Source organism: Parasteatoda tepidariorum, chromosome 3, assembly GCF_043381705.1.
Source record: "Parasteatoda tepidariorum isolate YZ-2023 chromosome 3, CAS_Ptep_4.0, whole genome shotgun sequence".
Lineage (NCBI taxonomy): Eukaryota > Metazoa > Arthropoda > Arachnida > Araneae > Theridiidae > Parasteatoda > Parasteatoda tepidariorum.
The window spans coordinates 15,611,861-15,637,427 of NC_092206.1; the positions used below are offsets into that span (position 1 = coordinate 15,611,861).

General features: G+C 29.4%; 1 protein-coding gene across 1 annotated transcript; it reads left to right on the forward strand.

Annotated features, from left to right (window-relative positions):
• Positions 1 to 698: 698 nt before the first annotated feature.
• LOC107436461 (bone morphogenetic protein 3) lies at positions 699 to 16,446 on the forward strand (the record flags this gene model as incomplete). Its single annotated transcript, XM_043044483.2, is given in 4 exon segments — positions 699 to 880; positions 5,849 to 6,062; positions 9,151 to 9,365; positions 10,895 to 16,446. Coding segments are annotated over 4 exon segments (803 nt in total), but the record flags the coding sequence as incomplete, so codon positions are not given.
• Positions 16,447 to 25,567: the final 9,121 nt, after the last annotated feature.

Genomic DNA, 25,567 nt, shown 5'->3' on the forward strand with positions numbered 1-25,567 from the left:
TAAGGGGTGGAAGATTAGCCTCGTATAGTACTATATCGTTTGGGCAGCTATTTCTCAGGCCCGTTATAATGCGAGCTGCACTCAATTGCACTCTTTCTAAATGATGGAGGTTAGATGGTGAGGCACAGAAGTAGATTGGGAACCCATACTCTAGGATAGGCCTAATAAGTGTAATATATGTTGTCCTGAGCGTTTTGGCATCAGCGCCCCAGTCTCTACCAGAGATGTACTTTTGTTTCGTTTTGTTTTGTTTGTACGATGTTTGTTTGTCAGAGATGTTTCAATGATAAGACATAAAACTGGCTAGTGACAGAGATGAAAAAAGGATATTTTGCAAAGGTTTGAAGCATGAGAAGGAAATCTATACTAAACGTGCTCTGATGACAACGAGATTAAGATAAAAGCACATTAATCGTATGTTGCATTTTAACATTTTATTCTCTTTATCTCTGCCTAACATTTCCACCTTTTATGCTAAAAGTATTGTTTCAACTGCATTTGTAGTTTTGGTTTACTCTGACAGTCACATTCTGTTGAGAAAAATTATATGTTGATATTTGATAACTTAAAAATTTATGAAAATAGCAGGTTACTTTCAAAAAAGTATTATTTCATATGAAGATTGAAAAGTAGCTTCATGTATCATGTTAAAGTTTAGAACTTTTGTGTTAGAATGTATTGTTACATACATATTTCAGGTGATGCTGAGCAACATCATTTGATTGGAGTGTTTGTAAAAGGTCCAGAGAATGTCGATGTTTCTGAAGTGATATCTCAACCCTTTATAGTTCTATTCTCTGAAGATGATGACCACATGAGCATAGAAGAGTTGGACAGAGACTTAAATAATCTTAGGGAAAAGAGAGATGTAAAACCAGAGGTACTTATATTCTTGAAACACTTTTGACTCGTTCATACATGAGTTTTGTTTAACCCCTTTGACGCAGATGGGAGATATACATATTTTTTCTAACGTTCCAATTACCAGTAAAAATATATCTCAGTGTTTCTTTAATTACAAAAAAAAGAACAGTTTAATAGTTAGTAAAAAATCTGTTAGATTATCGGAATCATAGTTGAACTAAAATAAATTAAAAAAAATCGTTTAAAATTTTTTCTTTTCATTCATATTCAAAAATGTAAGAAATTTTGTAAATTAAGGAAATTTCAATAACTGTTTCTGTTAGATCTTAATAACTGCGAATAAGCGAAAATTTGAAAAATTATTATTTAAAACAGTGCCGTGTTTGGAAGATTTTACTTTTGACGCGAAAAAAGATACCGGTGCTTCATGCTGTATTTCATAACTATAAATTAAAAAAATGATGAATATAATATTTCCCCCTTATTTTGAAATACAATATAATACAATACAATATAATACAAAATAATGACATATATGCTTAATAAAAATTTTGCGTCGCTTTGTTCAGATGCTATTATTTTTATTTGAGTTTCCAAATTTCAGTTTATTTTTTTCATTAAATAAATGAATTTGATTTTCAATTGGAACTATAAAAGTATAACCGAAAAAAAGTTTTACCGTTTGTTCAGTTTAATAATTAAGAGAATGTTAACATGTTAATTAAAAAAACCACCGCAAAACGAAACTGAAAATTCAAGAAAATAATTGTAAGAAAATAATTGTAAGAAATTGTAAAAATATAAGACTGTAAAAATGAAAACCCATAAAAACTGTAAAAATGCAAATCCATCGAAATCGTAATAATGTTAAGAACGTAAAAATGAAAAACATCAAAATTGTAGAAATGTTAACCTCACACATTTTACCAGCTAACTAGCATACTACCAACTAATATGTATTTGAATGATAACGTCAAATAAAGAGATAGCTTACTGGCAAATGAGTGCGATATCTACATTTCAAAAACAACATAAAAAAATTATTCAGGAAAATTTTCAAGATGTAGTGAAGATGTTATGGCGGCGTCCTGATTAAGTTTAAAATACTGAAAACTTTAAAATTCTAATTGCAAAAAAAAAAAAACGTAATATGTTCAAGTTAGCTTTCAAATTTCATATTAAAATTAATATACTCCTAGAATAACTTTTCTTCCCATTTTTTTTTAAAAACAAAGTTAAGTTGAAGTATGTAATTTTTTTCTAAAAATCTGCCACATATTTGCATGAAATACTTTTATTTCCTCTTTTCTGAATTGTTTTGTTTTTGTAACTTGTTTTCTTCTGTAGCTTTTATTATAGAAAATAGTTCAAACATTATTTTTTTAATTAATTTATTTACTTAAATTGAAACATTTTCAATCTAGTGATGAAAATGCGATGCTTTAATAATTACTCCAAGTTTAACTCTCCAGTTATGGTCATTAATAGAGTTGAATTTAATTTCTTTTCCTTTAATTATTTTCTTAGGAGCACTTTGACGAAAATCTGGTGTTTCTCTTAAATTTGAACTTCTTTTCTTTTTTACATAAACCAATTTCAGAAAAATTTTAAAACGCTTCATGAATATTTGTCAAATTCAATGGATTTTCTCATTACGAATAAATTTTTGTAGACTTAATTAAGATATACAAATTCTGTTGACAAACATCATTTAGTATTTATTTTTACAAAATTAAAAACACTTTATTTTAATAGTTCTAAATATTTTCTCAGATTTTAGAAAACTTATAAAATACACCTTTAACTGCATTAAAATTGCATTAGATTTTTAACTTTGCATTCATTTTATGACAGTAAACGGCGTAGAATACTAATAATTTTTTTTTTGCATAATCCTTTTAAAATAATTCATAATAAAGCTGATTAGACTTTTACATTTTGATAATTTAATCATTTAATTTATGAATTAAGTACCATGTACTTATGAGTTAAAAATAAATATAATGTATTTCATTCCATACTTCCAAAAGATTAATTAAATAGTTTATAAATGCTTATCAGATTTAAAAGTTATTTTACGTTATTAATTATTTTCAACTTAATTTGTTAATTTTGATTTTAACTTTTTAAAGCTGAAAATAGAGATTAGAGCTTAATGCCAGCAAAGAACTAAAAATAATAAAATGAATTAAGTTGTTATAATAGTTAAAATTAATTTTCCCAATGTTATTCAATCTATGCAGAAAGTATAAATAAATGTTTTCTTAAAATATAAATGTAATTTACTTTTAATATACGTTCTAAAGATTTACAATACTAACTCCTTTCAAATTGACTTCTTTTTTATTATTTATGTAGAAATTGAAGATTAAAACTAAGTTCTATCTAAGTATGTCTGATAAACAATTTAATTAATTAATTAATCAAAGTGGTTTAAGTATTTCTTCGTAAAAGTTATTAAAGGATTATAATTCCGCTGTCAGAAATATAAATATGAATATGGTTTTCAAACAAAAGCTTACTTATTTTTAAAAGCTTGTTTTGATAACATATATAAGCATATCTTATTAAAATAACAATATTTATGTTAAATATATAAAAAAATTAATACAAAAATCTGTACATATAAAAAAAGCATTTGTAAGCCTTCGAATATTTCAGTATACCTGGTATACCATTTATCCATTTATCTCGATAATGGATAAATGATATACTGTGAAGATATATAAGATAAATGGTATTATTCGGTATACAAAAGATAAATGAGTATAATTATAAGAAATCACAAAGCCCAATTTTCGATTCTTTAATTATATTTTAATTCAGAGACGTTTGAAAAAAGGAATTTTTTCTTTGGTTTAACGGAAAACAATGTTAATCAAAATTTAAATTTACAACTTTTTAAAATTTTGATTTCTCAATAATTATTCGACTTATTTAAAAATGATATAAGAGTTTAAATACATTAAAACGTAAAATTTTTTTGACAATTATTAAATAAAATAATAAATAATTATAAATGTTTTTTTTTTGCATGGAGTTAATTTTGCATAAAATAAATTTATAATTGTGAGCAAAAATTTTTAATTTACTTAAAGAATTCTTGAGATATGGCGAAATACACAAAAAGTTAAATTAATATTCAGGAGTTCAAAATTCGGATCTCTCTCATAACCAACTCTTGGGATCGACGACATTACCCCCATTGTGGCTACCCCTAATGTTTTGAGGGTCAAAAATCCAGAAACGTCGAAAAAAGGTACTTTTTTTTTCAGAGAAAGTACGCATTTGTGTCTGACTTCGTAACCAAAAATATTTTATACACTAAATAATTAGCATATTTGTGGTTACCCCCCGAACATTAAGATTGAGTCCTTATACATGAAGATCCGAGCAATGAATTAAAGGTAATTCAGGGTGATCCGTATCTTTTGCGTACTGTACACTATTGTTGCTTTTTGTTTAAAAGATAACATAGTCAAATTACTTAAGCCCATTAACTATTTTTTTTCCAAATTGTACCTTGGTCAGTTTTAACAATATATCTACAATTTGGTTGGATATGTGCTCTAATTTATATTTAAGTTCATGATCGAGTTTCTGAGCATGTTTAAATATATGTCTGAATTTGTGATTATATTCTTTAATATGTGTTCAAATATGCAAGTGCATTCTAAAATGTGCTCAAATAATATTTTTTGTAAAATATTTAACATATATTTTTGAAGAGCATGATACTTGTTGTTGTAGTTCATTTACTTCGCACTAGCGCTGCACAATGTTCCATTGGCGACGGTCTGGGAAACATCGCCGAGGATGATCCGAAGCCATGCCAACACAATTTTGATCCTCTGCAGAGAGGATGGCGCCCCGCTTCAATAGCCCAACGACCTGCATGTGAAGTTGAGCACTTTACGGTAGAACTGTTTAACGAGGACCAATACCGCGCACCCTCGGTCCCTACGCAGATTGAGTCGTCACCCACCCGCACACTGACCGTATCCAGTGATGATTGACTTCGGTGATCTGCTGGGAATCGTGTCCTTACGATTAGTCCACTGCGGGACAGAGCAACACCTCCTAGAACAGGGATGGCGAACCAATGGCACGCGTGTAATTTATGGCACGCGACACAATATTTTGGGCACGCCACCGATCACAAAGTTCACTATGAAGCATATTAACAGTTAAATTAAAATTCACGAAAAATTTATTAAAAAAATAAACAATTAATGCCAAAAAAGCAATTAATAACCATAAAAAAAACAAGCTAACAACAAATAACTAGCAAAAAAAATTAACAGTTCTGCCTAAACTAACATCTTACAATCCTAATATAAGTTATTTTTCATCTAATCTGCAGCAACAGAAGTCACACTGATGTTATTTTAAGTTGAATTACGAGTATAATTGTACGAGTATTGCAAAATGTATTTTTTTTCGTAGTAAATAAAGAGATTTGAGTTGATAGTATTTAGTATTATTATTATTTACCCAATAATCACGAAGTCAAAACTATTTGTCGGCACGTCTATGATCTCGTTCAAAATTTTTTTCGAAAAAATGGCACGTTAGTGCATAAAGGTTCGCCACCCCTGTCCTAGAAGAGCGAAGGCCTCAGCACGGATCAATTTAGTTGTCCGACGTGACGAACATAAAAATAATCAGTCGATGAAAAAGAAGAAAGATGTCACTACGTTTGGACTGCTAAGTTGCACAGTGGTGGTACATACGAAAGATGCCATTACGTTTGGACTACTAAAGGATCAAATTTCTTGTTTATGGTAACCCGTGCTAAGGTCTTCTCTTTCTAGGAGGTATTGGACAGAGCAGGATACTTATGGATGTTGAAGAAAAATATTGTCTAGTCGCTTACTCAATACTTTTATGGATGCATGTCACTAAAATAATTTTTTTTATACAAAATCGCTTGATTAATTTTATCTGAATGATTTAAAAAAAACCTTTTTTATTCCTCTTAAAGATTTTAGACAATGAACTGCCAGATTACATGTCAGAAAAGGTGGATGGTTCACTAGCAGAAGTTCAAGCTCGAATCAAGTACAAACCTTTAGATTCCGCTGTTGTTCCTCGTCCTGAAGCTAGAAAAGTGTCTCCCTCATCCTTAGAGAAGCACAGAAAGAGGAGGCGTCGTCGTCGAAGAAAGGATAAACGCTTACCATATGCCTGGGGGAAAAGTAAAAAATAATATTTTCAAAATAAAGAATAACAGTAGCTGTTAGTTAAGACTAAATTACTTGCTTAAATTACTGTAGAATCCAGTTTACAGGATATCTATCAGGGGTCTGTCCAGACATTTTGTGAAAGGTCCGGTTTTTGTAAAATTGTGAAAAAATTACTCGTAATTTTTGAACATAAAATTAGCGTTTAGTCACATTCCTCCAACCAGGGTCCTGTTTTTATGAATTTGTGAAAATAGGGTCCGGTTATTGCAAAAAACTTTTTCAAGGAGTTTTTAAATTGTAAATAGATACAAGATTATGCTCAGCACTGTAAAATTATAATAAAAAAATTTAATTTTCGAAAATAAACAGCAATTACTGCTTTAAAATTAGAGATGCAACATATAAATATTTGGTATTTAGCCTATACTGCTGAACGCAGAATATTCATTTCGGGCGAATAAAGGAAGAATCGTCTGCCGAAGACAAAACTTAATTCGTTTGCATCTGTCCTTCTTGTTTTCGCCCCTGGGAAGGGTGTATTCGATTAACAAAACAATAATGAAGATAAACAAATTTGTGAAGGGTCCGATTAAAAGATAAATTATCTTGTGAAGGGTCCGTTTTTAAGTTAAAATATTTTGTGAAGGGTCCGTTTTTATGAAAAGAAATTTTGTGAAGGGTCCGTAAACGGACCCAAATTTCTTCTAAACAGACCCCTGTCTATGTCCTGATATAATTGAATAATTTTGGTTCGTTGTAAATATCCACAGTTGTCTTACACTGTGAATTATTTATTATCAAATGATGGTAAAAAGTACCGGCACTCAGGGTGTCGGTGCTTTTTACTATAAAAATGCATTTTTACCGGCACATGTTACGGATAAAAAAAAAATGATTAACCGTAATTTTTACAACATTAATTGCCGTAAAATCACTTAATTGCTCTAATTAAATAATTATTACTGTAAAAATTTTGGTCTAATATTTTACGATTAAAATGATTTTATGGATGATGCACCTTAAGTGTGGAAACTTTATCGCAATTTGATGCAGAATTTTTTTCAGCGTACACCTTAAAATGTTGAGTTAACCTTATGCTTACGGCTGGTACAACATGTTGAACCACGTGTAATGGTACAAATGGTACACTGCAGGAAAATGGTTAACTGAATCTTGCTAGGATAATAGTAGAAAAAATATTTTCTAATATGTCTGACAACTTTCAAGCTAATTGCAGTGAGCTCACAAACTTGCCAGTTAGTTAGAAAATATCATAAATTATTCGCTATTCAATTCGCTTGATATGTTTCTGGCAGTTTGCAAAGTGAAGGCTTATTAAAAATAGCTATTTCAAAGGTTTAATTCAACAGAACTAAGCAGATTCAGTCTGACTGAATAATTGGTTTATTTGTTTGGATACTAGTTTTCGTTTCGGTGATAGGTTTAGTTAAAGGTCATTTCTTAATGAGGCTTCATACGGGCTGATTTTAATAAGCTTAAAACTATCATACATATTAGAAAATTTTGAAGACTTTTTCGATTAGATTATCGCATTGTTAACATTTTCCAAGTTCTGGATTTTAAGTTTTAAGGATTTTTTAAGTTTTCAGGCAGAAGCATCAACTAAGGTTTTAATACTGAGTTTTGAAACTCTTTTGATAAAAAAAAAATTCTCGGTTAAATCATCCACATTTAAAAAGCTTTCAGCCTTACGAGATTTTGTCAACTTAATGAAAATTGTTATAATCAATAAATAATTTTGAATTTTTACAAATTTAATGAGCACAAACTATGCGGCAATGGAGTAACTTTCCAAATTTAAAAATTTTAGATCTGATTTTTAGTTTATAGTTTTAAGAAAAAACGGTGATCTTTCTTTGCATTAAAATTTTGCACGATTATCATTCTCAGGATAGAAGAGGATGGTTAAAGCTGGACAAAATTTAATTTAACAGCTATTAATAACTGTTACTAAAAACCCTAATATTCACGAAACGAAGACATTTACATGAGATTGATTTTAATTTTTAAGTCACCTGTTTCTTTTGCTTCACAGTGCTTAAATATTAAATCTCACGAACGTAGCAACAATTCCTAAATTTTATAGGGTAAATTGAGTGACAAGATAAATATAGGTAAATGAAAATACAGCTTTAAATTAAACTAATTAGCAACTTATTTTTCTTAATATTTTTATTTATATAAAACCATTCATTAAAATTTGTGTTAAATAAAACTGTTTTCAAATTTTTACAATTAAATAATTTTGAACTAGGATAATTGGAAGAGCTAAAAAAATAATCGAATCCAGTGAAATAAGTTTGAAAATATGCATTTTTAAAACGGCAAATCGAAGTAAATTTGTATATTAAGCTTTCTGGTCGGTATTAAATGGTAGAAAGAAATTATTTCTCGATTGATACCACTACTCTCGTTACTCTGAACTTGTGATTTGATGAATGGGAATGACTTTTCAGTCGTTAAAATAGACAAAAAATTTACAGAACTATCAATTCAGTTTAAATTTTTCATTTTATTCATTTTTATTTCATTCCCTATTTTTAAAATTTAATAATTTTCAAGCTTTATATTTGTTAATTGTTTAACACACAAATAGTATTAGTTATTTACTTTGTATTTGCTGTTAGCGTTTCAGTATCTGCTATAACCGAACTATTGTAACTTATTTACAATTGAATTTTTCTTGTTCACAAAAAATTAATGAATTGTTGATTAACAAATGAACTGTGGGATTGAAAATAATTGAATAAGGAGTAAATAGTTATCAACCCCGATTTTGTTTCGCCCAAACGAAGTGATTTAAGAGAATCAAACGAAATGATGTAACATTTTTTTGAAATTGTGATATGATTTTGAAATTGGAGCAGGCAGCATTTTGAAGGCAACATTTAGGACATAGTCCAAGGCAACATTTCCAGCTAACGCTTATTTTTGCAAGTTTGTTGCCAATAAAGTTTTTAAAATGCGTACCGGTATTGCAAATCTCAAGAGGAATTGGATGCTTCATCATTATTTTTTCTCTTATAGGTATCGAAATTTAAATTTTGAGTTAAATTCTTGGTAATTTTTTATTTTGTAGATTGGTTCAAAAAGGAGACGAGAAATAATCCCGACTACGAAGGAGATGATGAAGATGATTATCTTGATGATGAGAGTACATTTGATCAAGATTCATGCCAAAAACGGAAGTTGGTCGTAAATTTTGCAGAAATAGGTTGGGGCGACTGGATCATTTCTCCCAAGACGTTCGATGCTTCATATTGTTCTGGTGTTTGTTCTCATCCCCTAAAGAAAGTAAGCATTGAGAATTTCACAAACTTTTTTAAAGACACCTTACTTACCTTATACGCTAACTTACCTAGAGCCAGTAATCTTTTCGTAATTTTATTGGACATAAATGTATCTGTTCGACCAAATGCAGTGGATAGTATTCGTTTGAAATGGAAAATATTCATTTTTTTTCCTGGACAGTTCCAACTTGTATTAGAAAGCTCATATTTTATAGTTGACCGTATCCGTTTGGGTTTTTTGAATTTATTTGTTTTATAATGGAAAAAAATACATTTGTTGTGGAAAGCGTACATTTTATAGTTAAGAGAATTCATAGGGTGAAAAATACCTATTTGTGTAGTAGGAAAAAAAAATTCTTTTTTAGTTGAAATGTGTATGCAATTAAAATTATCTGTTAAATAGTAAAAATATTTTATTTCATGATAGACAGCATTTGTTTTATAATGGAAAATGTGGAAATAAAGTTGAAAGTGTCTGTTTTATAATATCTCGTTTTGTAGTGGGTAGTATCCATTTCATGGGGATACTACTCATTTTATAGTAGAAATTATCTGACATATAGTGGTGAGTACCTTTTTTAGGGTGAATAGTATCTGCTCATAGTCATTTTTTTATTTAAACTTATTATACAGCCCCTAATACTCCACAAAGTATAACACGTGGTTTACAGATGTAAGTGGACGAAGTGCAATTGTAAATTAAAAAGAAACAAGCCAAAATTAATAGTTTAAGTTGCAAACAAAATCGCGTAAAATATTTAGGTTTTCAGTGCATTTAAGAAGAGGGACAAAAGAAGTAGCCAAGAATTACCTGGGTGTCTCAGCTGCTTTTTTAAGCTCTGTCTTCGACTTGAATGAAAATTACAATAAAACATAAAGTGTTTTACATTGTCAAAATCCTGACAGTAGGAACAAAAATTACAATTTACTAAATTAAACCTGAACAAATAGTTGTTAAAATTTGTCCCGTAAGAATCTGAGTTAATTTAAACTCAGTAAAAAACTTCCTACACTTTAACCGCTCTAAAATAGCTGGAAAAAAAATCTTCTAGCTTACACTGATTTGGTGAATATAAGAATTCAATGTTACAGTTCAATGCAGTTTTTTTTTCCAAGCAGTATGTTTCCAGTATAGCAACGGGACCGATATCAAAAGTTCGACATCAAGGTAAGTCACGTCTTTGGCCAACTGATCCGCTCTATGTTTACAGTGAATGATATCTATTTTATCGCGAAAGGTATCTGTTTTGTAGAGGACATTATCAGTTTTATAGAAGAATATATTTCGTTATAGTTAATAGTATTCGTTTTATGGTGGAAGAAAATGGGAATTATTTCATACAAATGGTATAATTTTTCTTGTTTGCATTATTTTTTTAACAATGGAATATTTAATTGGAATCAATATATAGTGTCTTATTTTTATAGAGTAGATTTGTACAGGGTTCTTTTGTAGATTTTGTATACTTGTAGAGAGGATTCTTTTGTCAACTGATTATTTTTTTCAAGCCTAATATTTACCATCCTTTCCAGAATGTACAGTCATCCAACCATGCCACGATTCAAAGTTTAATCTACTCTATGGGATTGAAGAAAGGTGTACCAGGTTTATGCTGCGTTCCTCAATCTCTGAGTTCTGTTTCTCTCATGTACTATGATGAGAACAGGAATGTCATTCTCAAAAGCTACCCAAACATGAGTGTGGAAAGCTGCTCTTGTCGTTAAGATCAGTCGTTGTTAAAAAAAAATCTTTTCGTACATCAATAGAATTCTTTTTACTATCCTTTGGCACTTTTCTCACTTTACACTTTTGGTATTTCTTTTATAGATACAGCTATTAACTTTCATAATGTATAGTATGTGTGGATAACAACAAAATCTCAAATTTCGAAGAATTATAAAAATAATTACTATTTCTAAAATTTTTTGAAAAATTTCTCGAATCATTATTAACAGTCAATTTTATAAAATTTATTTCTTAATGGTATAGATTTCTTGTTGATTACACGCTTGATTATTTTAAACTCGTATTTTCATATATCATGTTAAAATGTCATAATATGGTATGCATTCTCAGAAACAAAACTTTCATTTTGACGATTCAGCGTTTCTTGAGTGTTTTGTTAATTTTGAGAATCATTTTGTCACGAAATCATGTGATTTGTGACTTTCAAATACCTGACGAAAATGTTTCCTCAACTCGGAACCTCATCGCAGTGCATTGTTAACTGGAATGACGAAACAGAATAAAGACTAGACGATTGAAGCTAGAAGGACGAAATATTTCATTCAAACGAAGAAAGTTTTGTTAAATCTGAATAAACATTTTTTACAGTGTGTTAGGTAATAGTAATTAGACCGGAAACTGCAATGACCTAGTCAAGATTTCTGATGAGCAGGGTCGTAGTGAAAGCTAATTTTTTTGCAAAATGCAAAATTAAGCTACCTAATTTTGATTTAAACAAAATGATCAGTTTTAAGAATTTTAATAAATCGAAATAAAAGTTGAATGAAAAAAAATAAATCGGTTTATCTGTCGATAAATTTATGTCTTTCCGGAAAAGTATATATTATTTTACAACTTTAGGAGTGGATAGATATCTCCTTTATTCCCTTAACTCCCGTTTATAGGAAAAGAATTTAATTAATTTAATTTGTATCACGTTAATAGACTTAGGCTTTTCAAGTTTTCGCCATTTCAGAAGACAGGACAGAAACTTAAATTTTGTATAAAATGTATAACATATAAAATAACCTATGTAAAAATACCTGATAATGAAATAACTTGGAAAGGCGTGTATAAAAATCTATAATTTTATCTAATAGTTGCTTGTTTGTGATAATTTTGTCTACTTGATTTAGGGATACTTTAAACAAGAATACTTTAAACTTTTAGAGCACTAGAATACTTTAAAAAATTTTTTCAAATCCACGAAAACAACACTTTTTATTTTCACAGCTAACACTTCGGAAATTTTTTTACTGCTTGCTTAATGTATCATAAAACTTTTATTTACAATGTCTTAATTTGGTGCATATGTTAGGGTTAAAAGAATAATTAAAGCTAAAAGTAGATTTATGCAGTTAAAGTTGGAGATAATCAATCCTTACTGGTTATAGCTCCTGAAACCTCCAATGGTTACACTTTTAACCGAGTAAAACTGGGTCTAACTAAGTCAGGTCAGTTATAGTCTGAATCCTAATATCTAAAGCCTAATAGCTACTATACACATTATCATCTGAGCAATGGTCTTTAACATTAAAATAAATCAGTGTAGGAAAATTTGGCAATAGCTTTTAACCATAAAAGAAACTTCAGTATATGAAAACCGGGCAATGTATATTCAATTAACAATTTCATCACTTATACAAAATCATTCAATGAATAACGATGATAACGAAAAGTTCTGTTAGAAAGCACGATGTTCCATAATCACCACCCTCAACTTATATTTTTAGACAACTAATCCGTAATGAAATAAGAAATGCATACATAATAGGGGTTACAAATTAAAATGCAAGCGTAGGGAGAACGTAATAATTTTTGAAATCTAGCAAACTACTATTAAGTAAGGTGAAACTGAAACATCGAATCCTGTTGGTTTGCTGCAGGAAACAGAACAGTTGATGTGATTATTAGAAATATCTTTAAATTTTATCGTGCTCTCAAACTGATTTTGATCTGTTTAATCTAAGATTTCCTTTAATAGTTCGACTGATATCAGTAGTGTTTTTTTGTTTTTTCTTGCTTAAACATATATGTATGACTTCGAATGAGTGTAATTTTTTGCCTTCTTATTTTTTTTATAACGATTCCAAATTATTTATTATAAATGGTGATTAAAAACATCCAATAAATGTTTTTTGAATCAGCTCAGTCTAAGAATTCAAATAATTCTAAGAATTAAAATAATTTTAATTCTTTAAGAATTATTTGAATTCTTACAATTCGATAGAATTCTTTATTATTGTTTTTTATTGCTTAAATATTTATGTGCGACTCTTAATTTGTATACTGTTTCTGGCTTCATTTTTTACGATCATTTTAAATTATTTATTAGAGGTGGTGATTACCAGGGCTAAAGAGAATAGAAGGGCTAGTTCACTCCTTTGAAGTATCTCTTGCCGCGCCGATCCTCCGATGTCACTCTAGTGACGTCACTTTGGCGCAAAGCTCGCACTTTTACTTCAAGAACGGAGCGTTTGGCCTTACTAGCTCTAACTAATATTGGATCATTTCTTTTTGCGAGATATTCTAAGACATTTGTTATTTTCTATAATGACTTTCCTCAGTTTTTGCAGTGAATTTACAAGAATTTAAAACTATTATCGAAATGCCAGTTTGCGCGATTGCAACTTGCAAAAATTCTGATATAAAAACAAAAGGAAAAAGTATAATTTTTCGCGTGTTCCCTAAAGTAAATGAACAACTATGTAAAGAATGGATTCCGAAATGACACAGTTAATATAAAACAGCAATACGTTTATTCTGTCGTAAAGAACTTTTATAAAAATTCATTATCTAAATAGAAACCGCCTCGTTACTTCATAAAGAAAGGCAGGTGAAAAGAATTAAAAAATAGATAAAGTCAAAGAAAATTAAAATGTAAGTAAAAAGTATAAATAAAATATATAGTATATAGTTGAAATTCTCCTAATTTCATAACATATTTTTTAATGTAGTTATTCTAAATATTTATGATTTTTTTTAAAAATTATATTCTCTTCAATTTAAATATCTATAAATTATATCATCGTAAATTTAAATGTCTATAAACAATTGTAAAATTTCTAATGTCATTATGAACCTAAATTATTATTTTGTTTCAGTAATTAGCGTTTAAGGTTGATGTTTCCTAATGATTAAGTATGAACAAATTGCTATTAACGACATATTTTAAAATCAGGGATTCTAAATTTAACTTAACTTATCTTTATAAAAGAATATGTAGATAAAAAAAGTGTCGATATATGCCTTCATTTTTCTTAATAGTTAAAGTTAAAACTGAACTTTTTAAAATAAAGTATTTATCGTGTCATTTTCACCAACTAGCAAAACACTTTTATAAGTTTAAAATGGTATTTTTTTAATATAATAACCAAGAAAGTTTTTTTTAACTATGTCTATGAACGGAAATAATGTGTTAATTACGTGAAGTTTGAAGACTAATAACCAGAAAAAGTCTAACTTATTTTTACAAGAGAAAGATGCAGAGTTATAATATCTTTGCTTGCGATCTCCGAGATCTGTAGACACAGTGACGTCATGAGGAGGGAAATCGTAGTTTCAGCTCTAAGAGCGGAGTGAACTAGCCCTTGTATTCTCTTTAGCCCTGGGTGATTACAAGCATCTAATATATATTTTTCGATTGAAAAAAAATCACGTTAAAAAATTAAATTATAACTTTTTTGTCGAAGCAAATCCTTTATTTATTATAATCGTAAATTACAACTAATTAGAAAATTTAGAATACTAATATGCATATCAGTCTAAGAATTAATTTTTAATTTATAGAATTTTTTTAAGCTTATTAAATAATAGATTGATTATTGTAATATTGACATAAATTATAGTTATTATAGAGATCATTATAGAGTAGAATTAATGGCAGTAGATGGTGTGGGACCTCATATTTTTTTAATTTTAAAAATGACATAAACCACATAAAAACACTCACTAATCTCTAATAAGAACTGTTTTTGTTTTCAAAACCAATCCAATGCCATCTTTATCAATATCTTTAAAGATAGATCATCTATATATATTGTATAAAGCAAAAACAAGTATCGTTAGTTTTTTTTACCAACCAGAACCAACAAATTAGAAAATCCCTATATTTTTATTTTATATAAATGCTTAACTGTTTTCGATATCAGAATTTCTTTAAGCAAAATGAAAGACGTCATTTTTTTTTCAAAAATTGTTTGCCTAAATTTAAATGGAAAAATTTTTTTTTCGTTCTTTCTGTAAAACCTTTTATATAAATTTTATTGATTATATAATTTTTGTATTTTATTTGTTTGTTACGTAAGATATTACGTCCTTGTTTTGGTAGCTATGTACTATTTTTGTATTTTCAAATATCGAAACGATGTTTATTTTGTCCTAAGAGAAACTATATCTTCTTGATTTAGCTTATGCATACTTTTGATAATATCCAATATATTTTACTTATTTCGATGCAGTCTGTGAAAGCAAAATATTATGTATTCGCAAAGCAGATCTTCAAAAATATGCTGATACATTTTACTGCGGTTTATTGATTTTTGTTATTAGTTACTTAAATTTAAAAAACTAACATTTATTAAATAATATTCACCCTATGCATTTAGTAATATACATGCTGTTTTGGATTTAACTTTCAGCTTAAAAGATAAAAACTTCCAGTGAAATTCATCACTCAAAAATAATGATTTTGAGGAATTTGTTAGAAACAAGAGTAATTTTGAAACTTTGTTTACAGTTTATTACAGTTAGTTAGTAATATTAAAACAAAGGAAGCGATATTTTAGTTTAGTATCTCACACTTGTGTCCATTTTTAACTTGACCGTATCGCAATAATTATGTTAATTTTGTCAGGCAAAATACACTATCAGAACTATCGGTTCACAGAAAAACGATAATATCAATATATTAAACTATATTATCGTGCATGTTTGCTACAATCTTAACGAGGTATTAAATTGAATTACGTTTCCGTTAACGTTAAACAGTAGAATCGTGTGATCAAATTTAAGTAGAATTAATTTGTATGAAAATGTGGTTTACCATGGTTTAAATTGTAGCATATACGAACGATTATATAGTTCAATACGCTCCAAATTTTCTAACAGTGTATTATATGTTTGCACTTTTACTTATTTTATTTGTTTCGACTGTTAAATATTGCAATCATGTTATGGTTTGTATGTGTATGATAAATATGTGTTTACTCGCACAACACTTTACTATTAATGTATTGAACTTTGTACTAAAATATTCTGACACTTAATGTTACAGATTTTAGAATAAGTTTATCTCCGTAAAATTGTCATTTCTTTATCGTTGTAGAAAAAATTTCGAAATAAATATTGTTACTTCTGATATCTTATCTGATTTTTTCTTTCCTTTTAATAATATATTTGTTCACGTAGTTAAAAGGATAACGACTTAAAAATTATATTATTTTTGAATTTTTCTTTTGATAGAATAATTTTAATAAAAATTATGAATAATAGTAGGATGTCTCTTTGAGACTAATAATTTGAGAAAAATGCCTCTTTAAGAGTTGGAGAATCTGATTTTTTTAGATTGAAACAAATGTGAGCTGATTTCTTACAAACCACGGTTTCCTGAAGAAGAAAGTGGTCAATATTGCATTGTACGTAGGCGTACAAAGCAATAAACTTTCCTGGAAACCAATTTATGTCTGGAGCAGAACTATTTATGTCCACTTCACAAGGGCACAGTTTTTGTCCAAGTCTTGATGCAAATTTTATGTATACACTGTAAGAAATTTCACCGCTAGATTATTTTATGACTGTCGTTGAAACAGCCGACCCAATTTTAAGTCTACTATTACCGAGGTTCAATTCCGTAGCCTTGTAATTTTGAGCCTAATCTAGAAGACAAGGGAACTCCTGAATCAAGGATAGGACGGAATTTTGCCTTCGTGGAGGACTTTTTAATGGAACTATTTCCTCATTTGTGTTTCATGGAGAGGAAGACCACGAAAACCTCCCACCGTTAGCCTGACGGCAAGGGGACTCTAATCGTTGATCCGTCTACCACTGAGGGTATTTTACGTCAGCACTGTGATTGGTGCGAGCCGGGTGTAGAATCGCATCGACCAGCTTTCTAATCACGAACAAAAATGTATATTGGTATTTTTTAATCATAAAAAACAGTCTAAGGGTTACTAAAATGCATATTAAATTATCGGAATTATGTTTGAACTAAAATATAAAATAAGAAAAAAGTATTTTGAACTTTTTTCCATTAATATTTATAAATAATTGATTTTCTGAATTTAAAAAAAATTCAATGATGAATAACTATTTCTCTTAGATCTGAATTAATGAAAATAAGTGCAATATTGAAAAATTATTGTTATAGAGTGAGCCGTGTATGGCAGATTTTAGCTTTAATGCAGAAAAAGACACCGGTGTGTTTCATGCTTATTTCATAGCTATAAATTATTAAAATGTTAAATATAGTATTTTAACCTACATTAATGCAAAATAACTAAAAAAAAAATGTGAAAAATTTGCTTAATAAAAATTCTGCGCCAAAGGGTTAAGTAATCGGCAGCAACATGTAAGAAATCAATTAAGTTTGATGGAACATGCATTGTTTATGTTGCACACTGCAGTGTGTTTTGAAAAGACGCCCTTAATATGTATTTTTAATATCCTCGTGAAAAATGTAAATAAAAAGTGAATTAACAGATTAATGAACGAGGAAAGAAAAAAGAATGAGAATGAAATCTGTCCAATCATAGACCAATCATAGAATAAACAACAAGACAGGTTTGATTGCGTGAGGAAAAAAAAGAGGAGTTGAAAGACGATTATTAGAAATTCCCAGGGCCCGATTAACCTCTGAAAATAGGGGAAGCATAATAGGATTTTGGGGCCCCCTAACTTGAGCAAAAGAAGCTTTTGATATTTTTAGCCCATAAACAATACATTTTAAAGAGACAAGAACCATGTGAAAACTATTAGAATCTTAGAAAATAAAACAGAGATCTTATGCAATCATGTTGGACTCTTCTTTACGTACTTTATAGTAACAAAAACATGAGGGAGTAGCTAGCACATAAATTTTGAACCAGTCCAAAGAATGACACAGCATGATGGCAGCATTCTGCAGCACTTGTTCCCACAAAATTCAGCGAGTGAGCGGAGCATGCGACATAATCCATTAAAGGAAATTCATTCTTAAAAACGTGCTTGAAGTCCAGAATACTTTCCTGACATATTACTGGCATTATCAAATGATTGTCCTCTGCAATACTTCAATTCAATCTGCATGTTTTCAAGAAAATCTGTAATTACTTTTTGTAGTTGCTGAGTGCTATGGCCATGGATGGTTACAAATTTTAAAAACCGTTCCACAGGTTCAGCATCTTTATCAGCGTATCGCAAAACTATGGCTAGTTGATCAACATGGGAAATATCAGGAGTTGAATCAACAATCAGGCCAAAATATTTCATCGCTTCTTTAACCTCAGCTTCTTGCAAAACGCTATTAGACATGATGTTGATAAACTCTGTCACAGTTGTTGAAGACAGATAGTTGACACTACCTTTATTTCCAGTGTTTCTTATGTGATCAGCTAAAAATGTATCGAAGGAACTTAACAGTTCAATTATGCCCAAAAAATTACCATTTTGTAATGAACCAAAGGTTTCATTGTCGTCAAAACATGAAAGCCCACGTATTGAAATAAACTTCACAACAGCTACAACCCTATATAAAATTTTCCTCCAATCTTATTTCTTTTATTATTATTTTTTTGTTGTTGCAAAAAGTACGAAATCGGGCCCTTAATTTCAGTCATTTGGGGGCCCCCCGTAGAATTTCACAGGGGAAGCACTTGCTTCCTGTGCCTTTTCGGTAATCAGGCCCTGGAAATTCCTGCAAATTTCAACCTCCAATTAAACCTGTTTTGTAATTAATTATATTTGTATTCACGCATTGTGATTTGTAAGATTTAGATAGTGTTTTTTTTGTTTTTCTTCGTCAAAACATGAATTTTCAACCCCAAATTAGTATACTTTTTGGTTTTTTTTATTGCGAGAATTTTTAAAATACACATTAAGTTTGGTCTTTAAAGAACACCCAATAATTCATAAAAAATAATGCAAACATAATCGTTAACCATCTTTACACGAATCAAATTGTGATAGTTATGGGATAGAATTATGACAGAGGAAAATAATTATCAAATAATTCGATACTTAATGTTTTGAAAAAAAAAAACTCTCAAAGTGATAATGTCTGTCTGATAAAACAAAAAGTTGATTCAATGTTCACAATTTCAGGTTTAGATCTTTTACCTTTTAGCTAAATTCGCAGATAGAAAAATGTAATAAAAATTCTAAGCTTTTTTTTTAATTATTGAAATAGTGACAAAATTTATTACATTATAATACTATCAAAAACCAAATAATCAAAATACAAAAATTAATTGAAGAATTAAGTGAAAGAAAAAGAAAAGAGTAATCCTTGAAATAAAAAGCTTTTAAAAAACTATCGTAAAACAAGTAATGAATTTTATCAGTAAAAGTTAGAGAGACCTCTAAATTCACATCAACATTAAAAGTTAATTGAAGTTGTTTTAGATGTTTTATTATACATTCATGTCACGTTAAATTTATGATAAAAAACTTTTGAGGGGATGAAAACCTTTAAACTACTTTATTTGAAATTATTTATCTTGTGTCTTGTAATGGCAGTTTTAATTCATTTATTTCCAAAAATATGTCAGCTAAGTATGTAAATTTATGCCTATTTTTTGATATGCTATAAATTATTCCGAATCAGCTTTTGGTTTCTAAACAAATATTTGATCACGATGAAACATACAAATAATTGCGTTTACCCATTAACGTAATTGTAAACATCCGAATCTATTTTATAATAAAATAATTAGAGGAACAATTAAAAAAATAGGTTTATAGATAAAATTTTAATCTGCAAACTTTTACTGTTTTAGCCGAATCATAGTTTATGAGACATAAACTGTGACTATCTCCTTCATATTTTCGTGCTATTTCTATTACATATGGTGAATTATATTTATCAAGCAAGTGTTTTATTCTGCAAAAGTGCTAGGTGCGTCTTTGAGGTCAAAATTTCCATCCTTCAGATATGGCATCTCCTTGCACACCACAAATGTCACGAACAGCTTTTGCAGCCTTAGAACCTTGATTAAAAGCAAACAGAAGAAAGTTCTGAAAATTCTCCTTTTCCTCAACTTGACATTCCATATCAATGTTCTGAAAAATTAAATGCCCTCTTACCACAACCTATCAATTTAAACAATCAAAGTTAGAATTCATCATCGCCTGGAGGAGATCATTTTACAAGAAGCACCAATTAAAACAGAAGGCAACTGACTCTGCGGAAGATTGGGAGGAAATTCTGAATTAATTATTTTACAACTGTCGTTGAACAGTCAACCCAATTTTTGAGTTTACGACTACCAACACTTAACTCTATAGCCTTGTAATTCTGAGCCCAGTCCAGAAGACAGTGAAATTCCTTGATCATTGGGAGAAATTTGCCTTCATGAAGGATTTTTTGATGGACTAACCCTCTTCTGTTTTTAAAATCCGAGAACCTCTCACGGTTAGGCCTACGGCAAGGAGACTCTGACTCATGATTCGCCTACCGCTGACGATATTTTGCGTCGCACTATGGTCAATGCGAACTGAGTGCGGAATTGGAATCGCGACTGGGAGTGGAATCAGCTCGTTTTGTGGAACAGAGAGTGGTCGCCTCCGAAAGGTTTAACTAAATAAAAATTTATTGCTCCAAATCTAAATTCATTATAATAAAAAAATGACGAAATTATGCAATGGTTTACCATAACAACTACTAAAATTGTCCAATTAGCCCTGGAAATATTCCAATTACATCACCTTAACTAAAAAGTCTTTTTTTATTTATTTATTTACATTTTTAAGGCTTTTAGAGGTAATAGGCGTGATTAACATAAATGAACTCGAACGAAAGAAAAAAAAACTCGTTTTGAGTATGACCGAAAACATTATGCCAAAAATATTCAATGAGATGCTGAATGTTAATGCTTAAAAAAAGTGGAGACTTAGTTACCAAACATACATAACTTAAAATGATATGATGCATCTTCAAATAGCAGCATTGAGTTTTTCATTAGAACTTGTACTTCTAACTAATGTGAAATACTTATGGAAAATAACTGAAACTGAATTGCTTTGGTTAATATGAAGATAAATTTTTCTTAAAGCTGAATATTTTAATCATATTAATCCATTGTATAGTTTCTGCATAATGGCGTTTCAAGTTTACGGAATTTCATTTTAATAACAGCACAAAAAACAGAAATTTTTTTTTTTGAAAAAAAGGGAAATCGTGGTGATATACATCAAAATCATTCTTCTAAAATATGTGAATGTGTGGTTGATCAATATAATGCCCGAAGACCGTAAATTTTATTGATTACAATGAATTATTTTAATAGTTTCCTATTCCTGATTTCTATTCCTGATTTCTATTACTTACAAGGGAAACTAGGGAATTTGAAATAAACTAGTGGGATGTATGCCTTATGAGGAATAATTTGAGATAGAAGAAGAAACTGAGATAGAAGAAGCAAGCAAGAAAAAATGCGTATGACTACATTCCCCTCAATAGATGGTTTTGAAAATCGGTATATGTATTTTATGTAGAAATTTCAAAATTACCAAAAAATGAGGAAAAAAAATCACTCGGAAACAGAAAAAAGTTCCTAATATCCAATTTCCTTTCTTCATTTGGTTCACTATATCCACAAAAAATAATATTATATGTGTATAGTAAGGTACGGAAGCGAACATTTCGTTCACTATATTCGGGTGTTCACTATAGAGGGGTTTGACTGTATTTCTTTTTAGTGGAAAAAATCATTCGCCAAAACGCTATTTTATTCGCCAAATTTACGATTTTATTGCATTTGGCGAGGTGGCGAATGCTTAGATAGTGTATGAAGTCATATTATTAATTATTCAACTAATAACAAAAATTATCTATAAATAATCCAACTTTAATAGAGTTTTTGACATAATTATTAAGGTAGCTTCTTCCTAATTTAATTTAGCATTAAGAATATTTGAAACCGTATCGTACATAAGGAATATCTAACGACGTTAAGATGCATTCACAAGTCCCCCCAGCTTGTGATAAATTAATATTTTGAATAAATTATTACGTTAAAGATCAATTCCTCCTCTTCCAATTTCACTTGTCAGCGGTTTATTGAAAAAGCAAATAGAAATATTACCTTGTTAATGTAGTGATATAAATCAGACTCTTAAGTGGAACAACAAAAAATCAATTTTAATTCAGGTTTATTGATTTTCAATACTGTACGCGTTATTTATTGTTTCCTATTCTTGCCTGTTATTCAATAGTTAAATTACGAACGCTGATATATTTCTTGTTCAAAAGTTATTATACTGCATTTTAAAACCTTAAGAGAACTTAAAATTAGAGCATTAAATTTTAAATGAGATCATTAAATTTAGAACATTAAACATAAAATTAAAACATGTAATTTATTTTGATTCAAACGAATATTTTTGAGATCGCAAATCTTAAGAAAAAAATTAAAATTAGAAATTTAAACGTACATGTTATTTATTGTTTCTTTCTTGCTTGTAATTCAATATTTAAATAACAATAGCAAATATCTTTCTCTTTTGTGAGCTATTGTACTGAATTTCAGAGTTTTAGGAGAACTGACAACTAAAATAGTTATTTTATTTAATTTTCGTTCCATTAAATATTTTTGGGATCGGAAATCTTAAAAAAAATCAGCATTAGAATTGAAAAATTTTCAGATTGTTCTAGAGATTTATTCAAAAGAATCAATTATAATTATTCCTGACGAATTAATAATGAATAAAAATCAGAATTATTTAGTTTAAAGTACTAAATTTCATTTCGCTTTCAAGAACTGAAAAAAGAAATGTGCTACATCAAAGTTATACAATGTAAAAAAAAGAAGCTTTCCCCCCTTCTTTTTTTAAAATTTGATGTGACTATTTTTTAGCTTCCAAAAATTAAAATTCATAACTACTTGAATGCTTTTTTTCTGAATATATTGCCATTTTTTATAAACTAAAAAACTCTTTTTGTCAAAAAAATTATTTTAAAAACAAAAAATTATTTCTTTTGGAAATAATTTTTTAAATTAATAACGAATAGTTTTTTTCTGTTTTTTAAAAGTTTTTTTTGCATTTTTTATGTAATTTCTTTTAGTTTTTTTTTGTTACTCAGAATCAGATTGAATTTATTTCACATTAAAAATGATAAATTAACAAATTTGCATGTTGTTTTATAGCTCAATGTCGTCTAGTAATAGTCTAAGAATACAAATAATTTTTTCAAAAAACTTGTTTCAAAAATAAAAAGCTTTTATTTTTAGAGATCAAAATACTCTTTTTTCTAAAAAATAATAATAATAAATAGTTGTACAAAAAAAATGTTTTTTTTTTGTGTGCAGTTTTTTATAGTTTTTTTTATTGCTACACAGATTTATCTCACATTAAAAATTATATATTAACTAATTTCACTGTAGTTTTACAGTTAAATCTCTCCTAGTGACAGACTAAGAATTCAAAAGAACTTCGAATCCAATAGGAATATTTCCAAAAACTAGACAGATTTAAACGGAATCTACCGTCTTGAAAAACAATCTAAAGTCCGAAAACAGAGATTCGAAAAATACATATCCACGTAAGCCAAATCCCCTGAGCATCTTTTCACCTGTTCTCGAATATCACTTGATAATCTGAATCTTTTCTTCTTTTTTTTCCAATTACACGTGCTCTGTTTTGATATTTGCCTTCGGGATCAAAAACCCTTATAGTTCAATGGTGAAGATGATCTCTGCATCCCCATCCTCTTCAAAACAGCGATCCCTTCTTCTCAAAAAGGGGGATGGAAAGAAGACGACAATCAATGAAGCGCATCCTCCCTCTCCAGGATGAAAGAGGATACTAATCCGGAAGAATGACAAGGTCCGGACCTCAATTATCCGGCAACCAGATTCCAGCTTCCTTTCTCCATTCCTCACCCCCCAGAGGGGTGCATGTGGGTGGTTGTCGACTTTTCGAACACATTTCCGATTGAACTCTTGCATGGTGATGCTTGGGCATTCGCCACAAATGAAGAATCGCCTTCGGTTGCTATGGAGATTTGGAAAACCTTACACCAACAGCTGACGCCAACATCTCCAATAAATGAGAAAGAAGCCTTCAAAAGTGGCCCGCGCTTTCCAAACCATTTTTCAGGCTTGGCGAAAAAAAAATACAAGGATTATTAGTAAATAAAAGAAAGAAAAACTGTCATAGAAAAATCTTTAACAAAAGGAGCTTTTCGCCAATGTCTTTTTGTGAAGTATTTTTTTTCCTTCTTCCCTTCTACCTTCCCTTGAGAGAAGTTGCTTTGAGTGTTATATTCTAACAGTTGCAGCAGCTAATTATGTGGCAAAGTCCCGACAAAACACTTCAAACGGATCTTCATTCTTTTTTTCTTTTTTTTTGTCGCTGCGGGGGTCTTCCAGGAAAAGGAGAAGGAGCCCTTTGAGAAAAAGGAAAAGTGAGCAGGACAAAAGGGACTCCAGGAATCTTGGTATTAGAGTTATAGAAATAAGGTTTAAAATGCGCATAAAAAAATATAAAAGGGTGGGACTTTGTTAAAAGGAAAAAAATACCGGAGAGGTTTTTGTTTGCAAATGTAAAGCTTTTTTTTATAAGCTATTCGTTGTTGCAAACCACTTGAGTCAATAGCAGAAATGAGATGATCCTTGCGGAGCCTGACTTTGACATTCCACTAGAATTTATCAAAAGTATCGGGGGCACTTAAGAGTTCTTGCTTGTTAACAATTTCTATTCTTATACTTCCTTTTATGTTTATTTTGTTTACTTCTGTTTTTTTTATTATTTATTTTTGTTTGTCAATCTGCTATTTTAATCTTTAATTGGAATACAAATGAGAAAAAAAGTTCTTACCTAACAAGCGGCAGAACAAGAAATGCTGAGGTATTGATTTCAGAATGTTTTTCTTTCTTGTTTATTTATAGCATTCTATTTCGCCTCGAAGATTGCTATTTACATTAAAACTTCAGATAAAAACCTCGTACTTAAAATATTTATTTATCCATTATAGATTTTCTCTCTTCTTATTCTTCCGATAAATAAGCTCTTAAAAATGTACAATTAGTTTTTTTTCTAATGTTATTCTTTTTCAACTCTTTAATACCTGTTTAAAATAATGCAAGATTGAACAGTAAGAATGTATGAATAAATGCAAAGGGTACTCCATTCATTATTTTAGTCAAATTTTTCTATTTAAGTCATCATGAAAAGATTTTCCGTTTTAATATTTTTTTTATTTATGCTTTTTCTATGACCTGTACCATGGCTATGGATTACAAAGAAACAATAAAATTAATAATATCAGGTATTGATATTGA